This window comes from Leopardus geoffroyi, chromosome C2 (assembly GCF_018350155.1).
Source record: "Leopardus geoffroyi isolate Oge1 chromosome C2, O.geoffroyi_Oge1_pat1.0, whole genome shotgun sequence".
NCBI classification, from domain to species: domain Eukaryota; kingdom Metazoa; phylum Chordata; class Mammalia; order Carnivora; family Felidae; genus Leopardus; species Leopardus geoffroyi.
Genome location: NC_059333.1, coordinates 48,327,263 through 48,345,332, shown reverse-complemented (window position 1 = coordinate 48,345,332; position 18,070 = coordinate 48,327,263). Strand labels below are relative to the sequence as shown.

At 38.4% G+C, this 18,070-nt stretch overlaps 1 protein-coding gene across 4 annotated transcripts in view; it reads right to left on the bottom strand.

The window, feature by feature from the left end:
• Positions 1-16,314: 16,314 nt before the first annotated feature.
• LNP1 (leukemia NUP98 fusion partner 1) overlaps positions 16,315-18,070 on the bottom strand; it is a 38,347-nt gene continuing 36,591 nt past the window's right edge. For all 4 annotated transcript variants that reach the window (XM_045501784.1, XM_045501785.1, XM_045501783.1 and 1 more), the window contains one exon: positions 16,315-16,815. In XM_045501784.1, coding sequence (XP_045357740.1) covers positions 16,666-16,815 — 150 coding nt within the window. In that variant the 3' untranslated portion in view covers positions 16,315-16,665. The remainder of the gene's footprint in view (positions 16,816-18,070) is intronic.

Below are 18,070 nucleotides of genomic sequence, written 5' to 3'. Positions count from 1 at the left end.
CTCAACCCTGGAGCCAACTATTTCTCCAAGTATCCCTGATTCCCTAGGGTGGACAATGGTATTTAGAAACCAAGAAAGGGGCTAGATGTGCTCGCTGCTATTGTGTTATTGCTTCTAGGCCCTCTTAGTGGAGTGTGTGTGTGTGTGTGTGTGTGTGTGTGTGTGTGTATGTAAAATATAATCATTATATATGGTAATATTTTGTATTATCATACTTATGGCAATATTTAATCAATGTCAATTTCATGATCTTAATGATTATGCTATGTCATGCAGGAGAATGTCATCATTTTTTAAAAGTACACATTAAATTATCCAGAGGTAATAGGGTATATTAACAAACTAAAATATTAAAAAATTCAACATTTATTTTTAAAAAATAAGGTTTCATGTCTGCCACTTGCTCTCAAATGGTTCAGAAAATAATCGCAATAAAAGAGAGAAATTTATGTATATATATGCACATATATGCATTTATCCATATGTATTCACATATATACACACACAGAGACATACATACCTATTTGTATATATTTAAAACCCCCAGTTTCAGCCCAACACCATAGGGCTTATTCAACACACTCTCGCACTTTCCATATTTGAACCTCCTTTCTCTGACAATGAGGTGGTTGGCTTTCATGAACCTCAATATATTTACTTATAGACTCAATCTCCCTGAATGTAACTAACCTTCCAGCTTCACCCGCAGATTCCTTAGTCCTAAAACACGCCAACCAGTACACATAAACATACCTATGCATACCTATACATGCACATAAACCAACTACTATAGGTCTAACCCTTAATCCTGAGGAAGGGAGAAAGAAAAAGGAAGGAAAAAGAACAAAGAAAAGGAGGAGAAAGGGGAGAGGAGGAGGAAGAAAGACTACTAAATGGCCTTTTGACTAAATTACCCCTTATGGAAGGAGAAGAAAAAGTAAGGAAGAAAAGAAGGAAGACAGGGAGGGAGTAAAGAAAGAAAGGAAGAGAAGGAGAGAGAGGAAGGATGTGGGACGGAAGGAAGGAAGGAAGGAAAGAAATATGACCACTTATTATATAACTTCATAAAAGACTTAAAACTTCTTCCAAAAATAAATATGAAAAATACGTCTAGAAAAGACTGGAAAATGTTGCTAAAATATTAATCACACTTATGTCTAGGTAGTTAGGTTTTGAATCATTTTTATCTACTACTTGTTTGTTTTACACTTTTTTCAATAATCAACATATAGTACATTATACTTTTAAAATAAAATAATGGAACAGAACAAAAGTCCACAAATCGATTCACATGTATATTGATGTTTGTCAAAGATGTGAAAAAAATTCAATGGAGAAAGGATAAAGTTTTCAACAAATTGTTGAAACAATTGGGTATTCATGTACAAAAAATAAATAAAATATCTTTCCAAAACCCATGTCTGCCCATACTCTGCAACATATACAAAATTAGGTCAAAATTGATCATAGATGAAATGTAAAATTAAAACTACATAGCTTGTAGAATACATAGGAGAAAATCTTTCATAACCTTGGGTTAGGTAAAGATTTCTAAAATACACCAAAAGCACAATCCATTAAAAAAAAAAAAAAGAAATGAGAATTTGAACTTCATTAAAATTAAGAACTTCTGCTCTTTGAAAAGCACCATTAAAAGAATGAAAATACAAGCTATCTATTGGAAGAAGATATTTGCAAATCACATACCTGATATGAACTTGTATCCAGAACATATAAGAAACCCTCAAAAACCAAAGCAATTAAAAAAAAAACTACCCAGTATATTTAAATGGACAAAATATGTAACCATATTTTATAAAAAAAAAAATACTGATAGCAAATAAGCACCTGCAAAGATGTTCAATATCATTCATTAGTCATTTGAGAAATGGAAAATTAGAACCACAGTGAGATACCATTACATACCTGTTAGCGTAACAGCACTCCGACTGATCTTGAGGGTTTACCTGCTTCGGCTTAGGCACTCTGCTTGCTGGCCAAAACTCCAGAGTTTGTAGCAGGTTCTGCTTGACATACTGCAAACTGCTGGACTTGAGGAACAAAGGACCAGATTTTCTGGAAGGTAAGGCCTGACCACACTCGAAAACAGACACCACTGACCATGGTGTCCTCAGTAAGAGATTCTGGGTCCAGGGGCAGGAGTCCGTACTGCCTTGCCAGGACATGGCTTGATGGACTACAGGTGTAGCTTCTACTGAAACACCTGGGAGTCTGGCAGAGGCGAGGAATCTGAAAGCCCTATAAGGAAAAATGATCAACGGTTGAGCCCCAGCTTCTCCTACACATGCCCCCTGACCATTTCCCCTGCTTCCCCCTTGAAAAGCTTCCTGCTACACCCAGACTGGGAAGCTGGTCTTTGGGACATCAGTCCACCATCTTATTTTAGCTTCCTGAATAAAGCAACCTTCCCTTTTCCACCAATATTTGTCTCTCCCATGTTGACTTTCAAGCAGCAAGCAGCAGAACCTGAGTTCAGAACCAGTCCTCTGTCCGGTAACATTAGAATGGCTAAAATTAAAAGATTGGCCCCACCAAGTGGTAAGGCTGTGGAGCAAGTAGAATTCCCATGTACAGCTAGTGGGGACAAAATAGTATAATTGCTATGGAGAACAGTTTGACGGTTTCTTCCAAAGTTAAACTACACTTACCCTATGGCCCAGCAATCCCATCCCTAAAAAAATGAAACCCTAGGTCCACAGAAAGACTGGCACATAGATGCATAACTACTTTATTTGTAATAGTCAAAACTTACAAACAACCCAAATGTCCATCAATAAGTAATTGGATGTGGTACCTCCATATAATGCAATACTACTCAGCAATAATCACTGTAGATGAATCTCAAAATAATTGGGCAGGGTAAAATAAGTCAGACAGAAATTTCTGTATGATTCCATTTATATAAATTTCTTAAAAAAAAACACAAATTAATCTTTAGTGGCAGAAAGTAAATAGATCCAGGACAGGGTAGGAGGGTTATGGGAAAGAGAAAAGGAGAACTTACAAAAGGGTACAAGTGTATACATGTGTCAATATTTATCAAATTGGTACCTTTTATGTGTATTTAATAATAAAAAAGAACAATTATTAAATTGTAAAATATAAATATGTATTTATTTTATGCCCATTATAACTTTATAAAGCTGTTTTAAAATGATGTTTTTAAATAATGCTATCCAAAATATCATTATGGCAGAAGTATTTTATCCCACAATTTTTTCCCAAAGAATCCATTCACAGATTCTTTTTTTTTTTTTTTTTTTTTAACACTTATTCATTTTTTGATAGAGAGAGACAGAGCGTGATTGGGGGAGGAGCAGAGAGAGAGGGAGACACAGAATCCGAAGTAGGCTTTTGGCTCTGAACTGACAGCACAGAGCCCAACACGCGGGGCTCGAACTCACCTCCCACAATTATTTTTTAAGAATAGATTCTTGGGGCGCCTGGGTGGCGCAGTCCGTTGAGCGTCCGACTTCAGCCAGGTCACGATCTCGCGCTCCGTGAGTTCTAGCCCCGCGTCGGACTCTGGGCTGATGGCCCAGAGCCTGGAGCCTGTTTCTGATTCTGTGTCTCCCTCTCTCTCTGACCCTCCCCCGTTCATGCTCTGTCTCTCTCTGTCCCAAAAATAAATAAACGTTGAAAAAAAAAAAAAAGAATAGATTCTTATAGGGACACGTGGGTGGCTCAGTTGGTTAAGTCCAACTTAGGCTCAGGTCATGATCTCACAGCTTGTGAGTTCAAGCCCTGCGTTGGGTTCTGCACTGACAGCTCAGAGCCTGGAGCCTGCTTCGGATTATGTGTCTCCCTCTCTCTCTGTCCCTCCCTGCTCGCACTCTCTCTCTCTCTCTCTCAAATATAAATAAGCATTTTAAAAATTTCAAAAAAGAATAGATTTTTATAAGTAAATTTACTAGATCAAATAGTAATGATATTTTTAATGTTCTTGAGACACAAATTACTTTCAAGAAAGGTTGAACAAATTGTTACTGTTAAATATCACATCTCACCCTCCCCAAGCTGAGAACTATTTTTTTTTAATGTTTATTTTTGAGAGAGAGAGAGAGACTGAATGCAAGGAGGGATGGGACAGAGAGAGGGAGACACAGAATCCGAAGCAGGCTCCAGGCTCTGAGCTGTCTGCACAAAGCCCATCACGGGGCTCGAACCTGTCAACTGTGAGATCAGGACCTGAGCCCAAGTCTGACGCTTAACTGACTGAACCACTCAAGCACCCCTCTGAGAACTAATTTTTTAAAACATTTGCAAATTTGATGATTTTTAAATGGCTTCTTATTTTTATTTACATTTTTATTACTATGGAAGCCATATTTTAAACAGAAAATTGACAAACTCGAGAGGCTCGAGGGAAGGCATTTAGGGTGAGGGAGCTGTGGAACTCAGGTTCTGTGAAGGATGATGAATAGCACAGGAATATTTGCCTGAGGAAGCCCCAAAGGACGCAGAGAAAGTCCTGAACTCTCTCTTCTAGGAACTGTAGGGCTATCTTTCAGGGAAGGAACTAGACCTATGGTATAGGGCACTAGAGGGAAAGAAAAAAATTAGATTCTGTGTGGCCAGAGCTCTTACCAAAGGGAGATTGTAGGTCAGGATGAGAAAGGATCTGGTTTTGTTTTGTTTTATTTTCTTTTGCTTTGTTTTGTTTTGGTGGTAAGAAGATGAGTGACCCATAACAGCAGTGTCAACACTGTGAGCCTTAACACAATGAAATAGGCTGCCTTCCCAGCCCTGGCAATCGTTAAGAAAAGCCTGGAACATATGTGGCAGACCCATTGCAAAGGGAGTTCCTGACTCAAGGAGGAACTTGGATGAGACAGTCTTGAATCAGATGATCTTTATCCCCCCCCCTTTTATTGATATGTAAGTAGCATACATCACTGGATAAGTTTCAGCATAAAGATCTGACTTAACACATGTTGTGAAATGATTACCACAATAAGTTTAGCTAACATCCATCATCTCAGTAAATAGAATACAGATACAATAAAAAGAAATGGGAAAAATTTTTTTCCTAATACAAGATTAGGATTTACTCCCTTAATTGCTTTCATATATATCACATAGCAGTGGTAACTATAATCATCATGTTGTGCATTACATGCCTAGAGCTTATTTATCACATGATGTTTAAAAGTCATCTGATTTTGTTTTTCTCATTCCTCCTCCTCTATTTTTTTTTTTTTTCTATTTGCTTCTACACTTCCCTGGGAATAGTGACTTGTCATTATCTTACTATGTTTGCAAATTGAAGGGTGAGAAATAAAGCCACTTGTTTATAAGAACATAGTGAGAAGCCTTTAAACACATATTAACTAATCACAGATGATGAATGTATTTCAGAGATGAGAAGAGAAATTCCTGAGAAAGTACTTGGCTGGCTCCATAATCATGTTAAAATGGCTCATGACCAGCACACCATTATTATTACCCCTTAATGAATGACTAACCAGTGCCCATCCCAGACAGAATATCCAAACAAAAAGACACAATAGTCATTACAAAGGTTTCATCAGTTGCACTTATCTCTCCACCAAAACATTTGAAGGCAATTTATATACTGGCAATGAAACCATGTACTGTGAAGAAGGATGTATAACTCACAGAACACTGAGGAGGGAGGAAGTGAGAGGGAAGGAGGTAAGAAGAGTTTGAGACAATGTCTCTTCATTAAACCCTGAAAGCAGCTAGATGGGGTATTTGATGCCATGCTAGAAGGTTTTGATTTAATAATGAGGGGCAGGTCTTCAAGCTAGAGACTGACACAATCATGTGTTATTAAGAGTTATCTCTGAGGAAGTGATGTGTTGATTTTTGTATACTATCTGTCTTCTTCATTGGGATATGAGCACCTGAAAGACAGGTGTTTTATCTGTTTTGTTCATTGGTAAAGCCCCAGCACAGCTCAGGCAGTCAAAATATTTTTGTTTAATGAACAAATAAATCCTAGCAATTAGTAGGCAAATGAGAGACTGAGCGATCAGGAGCCAAGGCAAGGTGTGAGTATGTTCTGGAGTCTAAGCCACTCAACAGCTGCTGGGCACACAAGGCTGCATAGGCTGGGGGAAAGAGAACAGGTAAGATGGAGGGATTTCACAGTTACTGTTGTTTTTTGTTTGGTTGGTTGTTTACTGAGATAAGATTGACATGTAACACTACGTTAGATTCAAGTGTGCGACATAATTATTCAATATGTGTATATATTGGTAAATGATCACCATAGTAAGTCCTCTTAATTAACATCCATCACCACACATACTTACGATTTTTTTTCTTGTGATGAGAACTTTTAAGATCTACTCTTTAGCCGCTTTCAAATATGCAATACAATGTTGCTGACTATAGTCACCATGCTGTGCATATGTCTCCATGATTTGCATATTCTGTAACTGGAAGTTTGTACCTTTTGACCACCTTCACCCATTTTGTCCACCCCCCCCCCATCCCACACCTCTGGAAACCACCAGCCTGGTCTCTGTATGTACTAGTTTGGGGGCTTTACATTTTTTGTTTTCGTTTTTTTAAGATTCCATATACAAATGAGATCATATGGTTTTTGTCTTTCTCTCTCTGATTTATTTCATGTAGCATAACCCCCTCAAGATCCACTCATGTTGTCACAAAGGCAAGATATCCTTCTTGTTATGGCTAAATAATACTCCATTATATAATACACACACACACACACACACACACACACACACCCCCCACATCTTTTTTATCCATTCATCCATTAATGGACACAAGTTGCTTCTATATCTTGGCTATTATAAAGAATATTTCAATAAACATAGGAGTGCAGGTACCTTTTCCAGTTAGTGTTTTTATTTCCTCTAGATAAATACCCAGAAGTGGAGCTGCTGGATCATATGGTATTTTTATTTTTAATTTTTTGAGTAATCTCCATACCATTTTCCATAGTGACCACACCAATTTACATTCCCACCAATAATGCACAAGGGTTCCCATTCACTATTGTTTTTTTCCTCATATGTGCAGATGGGGCAGAACTGTGCTCATCCAATTAATGTGATAACTGGGTGAAAAACTATAGCAGAAATTTGGCTAAAACATAAATATATAATCCAAGGTTAGAATAGGACGTTTAAAATTCCAAAGATGGAGAAAAATTGAATTTATAGTCCACCTCTTCCCTAGTTTAAAATTTACCATTGTACCAAATGCAAATCATCTGTACAGTATTTTAAGCCCTCTTTTTCCTTTTGTGCCCCATGGATATAACCAGTTTGTCACCTTCCTTCAGGAACATTTACCTTTAAATGTATTATAAATCATGAAAATTACCCACTATTTATTTTGTTTAAACCAGCCTCTGAGAGTTTTGATAAGAAATGCTACATTTCTTTCTATTTGAAAGTAAGGGTAGTGGTTTTGTCATCCATCAAACACAGGCTTCTCAATGTCCAGCATTACTTGTCCAAATGTCAGCTCAAGTCTGCCCCCTAGAGCAGAGTAAACCAGTGTCCTGACAGTGTTGCTGAACTGTATTAAGTTCATAGTTCTGACCCTGGGCTTTTCCAGAGGACTGACATTTTTCCATTTTATATGCTCCTGCATTATTTGAAAGTTCATCAGATACTATTTTTATAAGTATAAAAGTTTCCAGTTTAGGAGATACATATTAGTTATAAGAGAGTAGTACATGACAGTGTCTTGACTAAAATAGGCGTCCGACTTCAGTTCAGGTCATGATCTCACGGTCTGTGGGTTCAAGCCCCATGTCAGGCTCCGTGCTGACAGCTCAGAGCCTGGAGCCTGCTTTGGATTCTGTGTCTCCTCTCTCTCTGCCCCTCCCCGGCGCTCTCTCTCTCTCTCTCTCTCCCTTTCTCTCTCAAAAACAAACATTAAAAAAATTGAATGGAGATGAAGAGGAGCTCAGGATGGCTTCAAACCAACCAGGCTCCCACTTGATGACTGGTAAATGATGCTACCATTCACTGAGATAGGGACCACAGGGGCAGGGGCAGACTGCGGGCAGACAGGACACAAGACAGTTTACTTTTAAAAGATGAGTTTGAGGGACACCTGAGTAGCTCAGTCAGTTAAGTGGCCAACTTCAGCTCAGGTCATGATCTCACGGTTTGTGGGTTTGAGCCCAGCGTCGGGCTCTGTGCTGACAGCTCAGAGCCTGGAGCCTGCTTTGGATTCTCTCTCTCTCTCTCTCTCTCTCTCTCTCTCTCTCTCTCCTCTCTCTCTCTCTCTCTCTCTCTGCCCCTCCCCTGCTTGTACTCTGTGTGTGTCTCTCTCTCAAAAATAAATAAACATTAAAAAAATTTTAAAGATGAGTTTGAAATGCTTGTGAAATCTGCAGCTAGTCGTACATCCAAGGGCCAGTTGTGTGTGTGCATGCATTGCTCTGGACAGAGGTCTGCACCCCAGGATATATTTGGGGATCTTCCACATGTATGTAGCTGATGCCATGGGAATGTTTGAAATTCTCCAGAGAGAATGAGGAGTGAGACAATTGCCTAGGCAGAGCCCAGAAGAAAAGCAGTATTCAAACGATAAGGATCCCTCACCAAAGACCAACCAAGAGTGATCAGAGGTACAAGGTAACCCAAAAGAATAGTAGGTCACAAGAACCAAAGAAAAAGTTTCAAAAGGGGCAGAGTGGACAGCAGTAGCAGATGCTGACAGAAAGTAAGTAGAGTGTATTTTCATAGAATGTGACAGTAAGGAGATAATAGGGTGACTTTCATGGAAACATTTTCTATAGAGGGTAGACAACCTCTACCTTATGCCACAGATTGAAGATTGCCACAGACTGAAAACTGAGAAAGAAATGTAGATATCTCTTCAAGTTTTCTTTGAAAGGGAAGATAGTTAAAATTGGTAGCTATTAAACATCATGGATGATACCTAGTGGTATATTATGAGAGAAGGTTTTTAAGATAGAAGAATCTTGAGCATGTTTCAAAGCTATTGGAGGGGTCCCTGGGTGGCTCAGTTGGTTAACCGTCCCATTCTTGATTTCAGCTCAGGTCATGATCTCACAGTTCGTGAGATCGAGCCCCGTGTCAGGCTCTGCGCTGACAGCAGGAAGCCTGCTTGGGATTCCCTCTCTCCTTCTCTCTCTGCCTCTCCCTCACTCATGCTCTCTCTTTCTCTCACAATCAATAAATAAACCTTAAACATTTTTTTTAATAAATAAAAGCTATTGGAAAGGAACCATTAAAATTATGCACTAGACTTACTGATTTGAAAAGGTGTTAATGTTATATTGCTAAATGAAATGAGTTCATGTCTCAAAAAAAGTTTTTATGTATGTGTGTATGGATACACACAGATAGTATTCTAGAAGGGCATATGGCAAAGTATTAACCATGTTTATCCTTGAGTAGGTAGAACAAAAGATTTTAATTGTTATTATCTTCCTTTATCTGTATTTTTATTATGAGAAGTATTGTTTTGTGATATTTTTAAAAAGGCAATAAGCTAGCAACTTCCTTTTCAGAGTACTCTCTCCTCCATGTGCTATGGTCCTGAAAGCATATTGAAGACAGACGTCATTCCAGTTTGATGAAATATATTATAAAATTCTTAACCATGATTTTTACAAGGACGGCTACCCTTGAGTTTGGGGAGGTGAAGGTAACCCAGGTAACCTGGCTCAAGTAGGAGTTGGCTACTGTGTCAGCCAGCCCACCACTCTATCCAGGGGTCTTCTCATCCCGAGGGTGGGCTACCTCTCCCCACACCTTTCTGTATTCTATGAGCAGACCATCACCAAATCTGAAACTTGGTTGGCAAGACTGAAAAGTATGTGAAGCAAGGATAGGGAAACAAACGTTTCCTTCACAACTACAGCATAATGTGGACCTCGATGGTGGGCCAGGCTCCATCCTCCTCCTCAGTGGTGGCAAATAACGGTCAAAACTCACCATGTAATAGCTTGAAGTCATCTTTTCATGTGTGAAAAGCATCATACTGCAGTCTAAGACCATATGAAAGTGCCAATCCAAAATGGATGAAAGTATCTACAAAGAACTTTTCACACTCAACACCCCAAAAATAAATAATCCAGTTAAGAAATGGACAGAAGACATGAAGACATCTTTCCAGAGAAGACATCCAGATGGCTAACAGACATATAACAAGATTCTGTACATCACTCCTCATCATCAGTAAAATACAAATCAAAACCACAGTGAGATACCACCTCATACCTGTCAGAATGAGTACAATTAACAACACAGGAAACAAACAGATGTTGGTCAGGATGCAGAGAAAGCAGAACCCTCTTACACTGTTGGCATGAATGCAAACTGGTGCAGCCACTCTGGAAAATAGTATAAAGGTTCCTCAAACAGTTAAAAATAGTACTACCCTACAACCCAGCAATTTTACTACTAGGTATTTACCTAAAGGATACAAAAATACAGATTCAAAGGGACACATGCACCCTGATATTTATAGCAGCATTATCAACAATAGCCAAAGTATGGAAAGAGCCAAAGTGTCTGTCAACTGGATAAAGAATATATGGTGTATATTCATATACAATGGAATATTACTCAACCATCAAAAAAGAATGAAATTTTGCCATTTGCACTGACATGGATGGAACTAGAGGATATTATACTAAGCAAAATAAGTCAGAGAAAGACAAATACCATATGATTTTACTCATATGTGGAATTTAAGAAACAAAACAGATGAACATAGGTGAAGGGGAGAAAAAGAGAGAGAAGCAAACCATAAGAGACTCATAACTATAGAGAACAAACTGAGGGCTGATGGGGGGAGGTGGATGGGGTATGGGCTAAAAGGTTGATGGGTATTAAGGACGGCACTTGTTGTGATGCACTAGGTGTTATATGTAAGTGATGAATCACTAAATTCTAAACCTGAAACCAATTTTACCATATATGTTAACTAGAATTTAAATAAAAACTTGAAATTTAAAAAAAAGGATTAAGGTATAAATTGTATGAAAATTGAAAAAATTCAACATCATTCACTTTCAGGGAAATACAAATCAAAACCACTGTGAAACTGGTCCACTTTCTTACACCATACACATAAATAAATTCAAAATGGATGGAAGACCTAAATGTGAGACAGGAAACCATCAAAATCCTACAGAATAACATAGGCAGCAACCTCTTTGACCTCGGCTGCAGTACCTTCTTATTTGACATGTCTCCAGAGGCAAGAGAAACTAAAGCAAAAATGAACTATTAGGACTCCACCAAGATAAAAAGCTTATGTGCAGTGAAGGAAACAACCAACAGAACTAAAAGGCAACCAACAGAATGGGAGAAGATATTTGCAAATGACACATCTGATAAAGGGTTAGTATCCAAAATCTAAAAAGAACTTATCAAGCTCAAAACCCCCAAAACAAATAAACCAATTACTAAATGGACAGAAGACATGAATAGACATTGGAGAAGACATCCAGGTGGCCAACAGACACAAGAAAAGAGGCTCATCATCACTCATCATCAGGGAAATACAAATCAAAATCATAATGAGGTATCACCTTCCACATGTCAGAACGTCTCAAATTAACAACACAGGAAACGACAGGTATTGGCAAGGATGTGGAGAAAGGGGAACCCTCTTACACTATTGGTGAGAATGCAGACTGCTACAGCCACTCTGGAGAACAGTATGGAGATTCCTCAAAAAGTTAAAAATGGAGCTACCTTACAATCCAGCAATTGCACTAGGTATTTACCAAAGGATATAAAAATACAGATTCAAAGGGAGACATGCACCCCAATGTTTATACCACCATTACCAACAATAGCCAAATTATGGAAAGAACCCACATGTCCATCAACTGATGAATGGGTAAAGAAGATGTAAGATACACACACATACACACACACACACATACACACACACACACTGGAATATTACTCAACCATAAACAAGAATGAAATCTTGCCATTTGCAACAACGTGGATGGAGCTAGAGAGTATTATGCTAAGCAACGTACGTCAGTCAGAGAAAGACAAATACCATATGATTTCACTTATATGTGGAATTTAAGAAACAAAAGAAATGAACATGGGTGGAGGGAAGGAGTGAGGGAAACCATAAAATAGACTCCTAACTATAGACAACAAACAGGTTTGATGGAAGGAAGTGAGTGGGGGTCAGGTTAAATGGGTTATGGATATTAAGGAGGGCACTTGTGATGAGCCCTGGGTGTTGTATGTAAGTGATAAATCACTAAATTGTACTCCTGAAACTAATATTACATTATATGTTAACTAACTGGAATTTAAATAAAAACTTGAAATTAAAAAAAACACAATGAGGTATCACTTTACACCTGTCAGAATGGCTAAAATCAAACACAAGAAAAAATTGTTAGTAAGGATGTGGAAAAAAAGGAACACTCGTACCCTGTTGGTGAGAATACAAACTGGTGCAGTCATGTAGAAAACACAGAAAACAGTATGGATGTTCCTTAAAAAATTAGAAAAAGAACTATCATATGATCCAGTAATCTCACTACTGGGTATTTACCAAAGAATACGAAAACACTAATTTGAAAGGATATATGCACCCCATGTTCATTTCAGCATTACTTACAATAGCCAAAGTATGGAAGCAGCCCAAATGTCCATCGATAGATGAATGGATGAAGAAGATGTAGTATATATATCCAATGGAATATTATTCAGCCATAAACAAACAAACAAACAAACAAACAAAATCTTGCCATTTGCAATAACATGGATGGAGCTAGAGAGTATAATGCTAAGCAAAATAAGCCAGTTAGAGAACATCTAATACCATATGATTTCATTTATATGCAGAATTTTTTAAAATTTATTTTAAGAGAGGGAGAGCACATGCACAGGTGAGGAAGTGGCAGAGAGAGAGGGAGAGAATCTCAAGCAGGTTCCACGCTGCCAGCACAGAGCCTGACCCAGGACTCGATCTCATGAACCTTGAGATCGTGACCTGAGCTAGAATCAAGAGTGAGATTCTTAACTGACTGAGCCACCCAGGCACTGTCATAGGTGGAATTTTAGAAACAAAACAAACAAAGGAAAAAAAGAAACAAACCAAAAAACAGACTCTTAACTAATAAAGAGAACAAACTAACGGTTACCAGAGGGAAGGTGGGTGGGGGGATGGGTAACATACTAGAGAGAAGATTAAGAGTACATTTATCATGATGAGCACTGAGTAATGTACAGAATTATTGAATCACTATATTGTATACCTGAAAGTAATTTAACACTGAATATTAATGATACTGGAATTAAGATAAAATTTTTAAAAAGAAAACTAAAAAAAATACAAACCATAGATTGCTACTTTACTTTTTTCTCAGTTTTCCTCCCCTTTTTTTTCTTTTTCTTTTTCCTTCTTTTTACTATCCATGACAAAGTTAGTGTGTATCTTACATAAGGAACCAACTATAGTATTGATTATAACTAGTAGTTTTGGAGATATTCTTTACAGAATGGAGACTCTGGCTGCCCTTGGGCATTTGAAGAGCCAAGATAGAAACAAAGAACAAATAGGGGAAATGGGCAGAGGACCTGAAGAGACATTTTCCAAAGAAGACATACAGACATACATACATACATACAGACAACAGACATATGAAAATATATTTAACATCACGAATCATCAGGGAAATAGAAATCAAAATCACAATCAGATATCACCTCATACCTGTCAGAATAGCCATGATCAAAAGCACAAGAAATAACAAGTACTGGTGAGGATGTGGAAAAAAGAGAACCATTGTGCACTGTTGGTGGGAATGTAAATTATACAGCCACTACAGAAAATCATATACAGTTACCTCAAAAAATTAAAAATAGAACTACCACATGATCCAGAAATGCTGGCATTTATCTGAAGAAAAGAAAAACACAAATTCCAAAAGAAATACACTCCTGTGTTCACTGAAGCGTTATTTACAATAGCCAAGATACAGAACAAACTGAGTGTCCATCAGTGGCTAAATGGATACAGAAGATGTGGTATATATATACAATGGAATGTTATTCAGCCATTAAAAGAAAAAATGAAATCTTTCCATTTCCAACAATATGAACAGACCCTGAGGACATTATGCAAAGTGAATAATAAGTGACACAGAGAAAGACACTGTATGATTTCACTTATATGTGAAGTCTAAAAAACAAAACAAAGGAACAACTAAAACAAAACTCATAGATACAGGGAACAGACTGGTTGTTGCCTGAGAGGAGGGGGATAAGGAAGTGGGATCAAGAGGTACAAACTCCTTGGGGTGTCTGGGTGGCCCAATCAGCTAAGCATCTGACTTCAGCTCAGGTCGTGATGTCGAGGTTCGTGAGATCGAGCCCCATGTCGGGCTCTGTGCTGACAGCTCAGAGCCTGGAGCCTGCTTCGGTTCTGTCTCCCTCTCTCTCTGCCCCTCCCCCATTCATGCTCTGTCTCTCTCTCTCTCTGTCCAAAATAAACAAACATTAAAAAAAAAAAAAAGGTACAAACTCCCAATAATAAAATAAATAAGTCATAGGGATGTAAGTGAAGAATGGTGACTATAGTCAATAATATTGTGTTTCATATTTGAAAGTTGCTAAAGGAGTAGATATTAAAAAGTTCTTGTAGGAAAAAAAAGATTTTGTAACTATGTGTGGTGATGGATGTTAATGAGCATTATTGTGGTGATCATCTCACAATGTATACAAAAATAAAATCATTATGTCATTCACCTACAACTAATATAATATTAAATGTCAATTATACTTCAATATAAAAAAAAAAACAAATAGAGAGAATTCTGATGTCTTTTCTCCTAAAGAAGAAAAATTGTGATAAACCATATGGCCTCAATGTGTTAATTAACCCAATTGTTGTAATCACTTCACAAAGCATACACATGTCAAATTATCATGTTGTACTATTTAAAATACACAATTTTAGGGGCACCTGGGTGGCTCAGTCGGTTGAGTGTCTGACTCTTGGGTTTGCTTCAGGTCATGATCTCAGGGTTCGTGAGTTCAAGCCCCACGTCGGTCTCTGCACTGACGGCGCAGAGCCTGCTTGGGATTCTCTCTCTCTCTCTCTCTCTCTCTCTCTCTCTCTGTCTGTCTCTGCCCCTCTCCTGATCATGCTCTCTCTTTCTGAAAATAAAAAACTTTAAAAAATTATAAATAAATAAAATATACAATTTTATTTGTCAATCATATGTCAATAAAGCTGAAAATTAAGAAAAAAAAAAGAAGTTCTCACTCCAGCAACACATATACTAAAATTGGAATGGCATGGCCCCTGAACAAGGCTGACATATAAATTAATGGAGTGTTCAATATCTTTTCAATAAGTCATGGGATATAATGTAAATATGGTGACTACAGTTAATAATAATGTATTGTATGTTTGCAGGTTGCTAAGAAAGGAGATCTTAAAAGTTCTTATCACAAGAAAAAATATTTTGTAACTTTGTGTGATAATGGATGTTAATTAGACTTATTGTGGTGATAATTTCACAAAAGGTTAAAAATATCAGATCATATTGTAGACTTGAAACTAATGTTATATGTCAGTTATGTCTCAATATAAAATTAAAAAAATAAATAAGAATATAGTCTCATAAAGTTAAAACCCAGAGCATAAAGCTGACCTCAGTAAATCAATCTCCACCCATGTGATCAAAATCATAAGCTATTGCCAAGTCCTGCTTTTCTCACATCCACTCATTTCCATGCACATCACACACACACACACACACACACACACACACACCAAGTCAGGAGCCAACACTAAAAGGAAATTAAGGTGCAAGGGGCATCTGGGTGGCTCAGTTGGTTAAGCGTCTAACTTCGGCTCAGGTTATGATTTCGCGGTCTGGGAGTTCAAGTCCCACGTCAGGCTCTGTGCTGACAGCTCGGAACCTGGAGCCTGCTTTGGATTCTGTGTCTCCCTCTCTCTCTCTGCTCCTCCCTTGCTTGGTCTCTCTCTCTCTCTCTCAAAAATAAACATTAAAAAAAATTTTAAATAAAAAGGAAATTAAGGTCCTGCCTCAGGTTAGGAGCATGAGTCAGAATGAACTGGGCTCTGGCCCTAACCCTGCCACCTCATCAGTGAGTTCCTGAACTTGTCTAAACTTCAGTTTCCTCAGCCAGCAAGTGAAAAGAATAGTTCCCATCCCAGTGTAGTGAGGATTATTTTAGGTGAGCCATTGAAGAACCTGGCACAGTACTTGGCATGTTAATTACCAGTTCTCACTAAATGGTAGCCATTAGACGTACTTACATAATTACTTCTAATAAAGAAGTAAACCTAGAGTCACACCAATGTCTTTTATTTGAAATTATTTGCAAGGTTGATGTGGAAGAAGAGTTTGTGAAGATGGGTGGGTGGTTCTTTAAATATCTCTCTTTACATATTTAAGAATTACTTATTCTATTAAGATACCTTTGATTCTCCTTGTGCCCATAAAAGGACAACAACTCTCAACTAAGAGGCCAGAAGCAGCTGGAGCAGGTGCCCAGTCACCTTGGGGGACTGCCACACCCACTGCCGGCTGCAGTCACTCAGCACCTGCAGACACTCTCTTACAGCTACCTCCACCTGGCCTGGCATTCGGGGACCCGAAAAACACAGTGGCATCTGTAGTCATGATGTGGAGACAAAATACTATTTGGGCTCTTTTTCAAACAAGGAGGGTGTGGATTCTTCTCTGTGTTCTTCCTTCCTAGATTTCCTTCTTTCCTCCATTTTCTTTCGAGATTTTATCTCCATCCTCAGACATTCTCTTTCATTTCTCTCCTTTCTGCTCTCAGGTCCCTGAAAGAGAAAGGTCAGAAAAGGGTAGGAATGTACTAACAGCTAACAACGTGCAACATTTCTCCTATCAGAGATGAAGAAAGCCCTGCTCATGTAGTAGACTTGCCCATCTTAGTTTCTCATAATAAGTTAGCATAAGCCTAAGTGTGTTGCTAAAGGTTTTAGTCATAAATAAAGGGAATGAGCCTTGGGTGTCAGCAGAGAGACTGTGGAGGAAACTCAGCCTGTACACAACCCTGCGTCTGCCTCTGACATGTAGAGAGATGTGTTCTCACAGTACGATATGATTAATAGTCTCCTGGTGCTTTTCTTAAGAGGACTATGGCAAGTGAATCATACATGGACTGATTCTAACTTCCCAGGGTCCACTTCTTTTAAATTACATTAATAGTACGGTTTGCATTAGTTTTAATGTGTGAAGAATGGAGTGTTGAGGAATGACATCCAACCACATTGTCATTCCCCAACAGGTTGCCCAGGGGTCCACATTCACTGATTCATTGAACACACACTACTGCTCTAAGATCAGGAGATACAGCACTAACTAAAGAAAGCCTACTTCTTCAATATTACACCTAGGTGGACAGTGACAGGCAACCGATAAGCCTAAAAGGCAACAAACGATATAACAGATAGTGATAAGTGCAACGATGATGAGCAAACAGGGCGATATGATAGGGAAGTGTGGAGGGGGGAGGGGAATGGTTCTTCAGTTTCCATGGTCAAGGAGCAACTTTCAAAGGAATTACTGACTAAAGAATGGCACTGATAAATGTGCTGATGGTGTCTACTTACACTTCTATTTTTAAGAAAAAAAAACAAATAACATCATTACTGTCCCCCGCCTCCCTATGAACTGGAAACGCGGGGGAACTCCTGAGTGTCTGTCAGTGTGATGAGAGGCAGTCAGATGAGCAAGATCGTGACTCAGTCCTGCAGGCTGAGTTATGAGGGTGTCCGGTTCCTGCAGTGGTGTCAGCTACTCTTCAGCGCTGAGTTGTTTTCATACCTACATTGCTTCATTTCTAACTATAGTGGTCCAGGGGTCAAAGTCACAAAGCCAAACAAACGGTGAAGCTGAGATACAGCTTAAGAGAAACCTAAAAATTGTACCAGGTCTGTAAATGTGCCTCCAGATTGTGTTCATCAGACCCAGCAGCTGTATTAGATCCATCAGGCTGATCAAAGTTCATACTAAGCAGTCATGAATGTCTCTAATACTTATAAGAGCAGTACAAAAAAGGAGGAAACACAG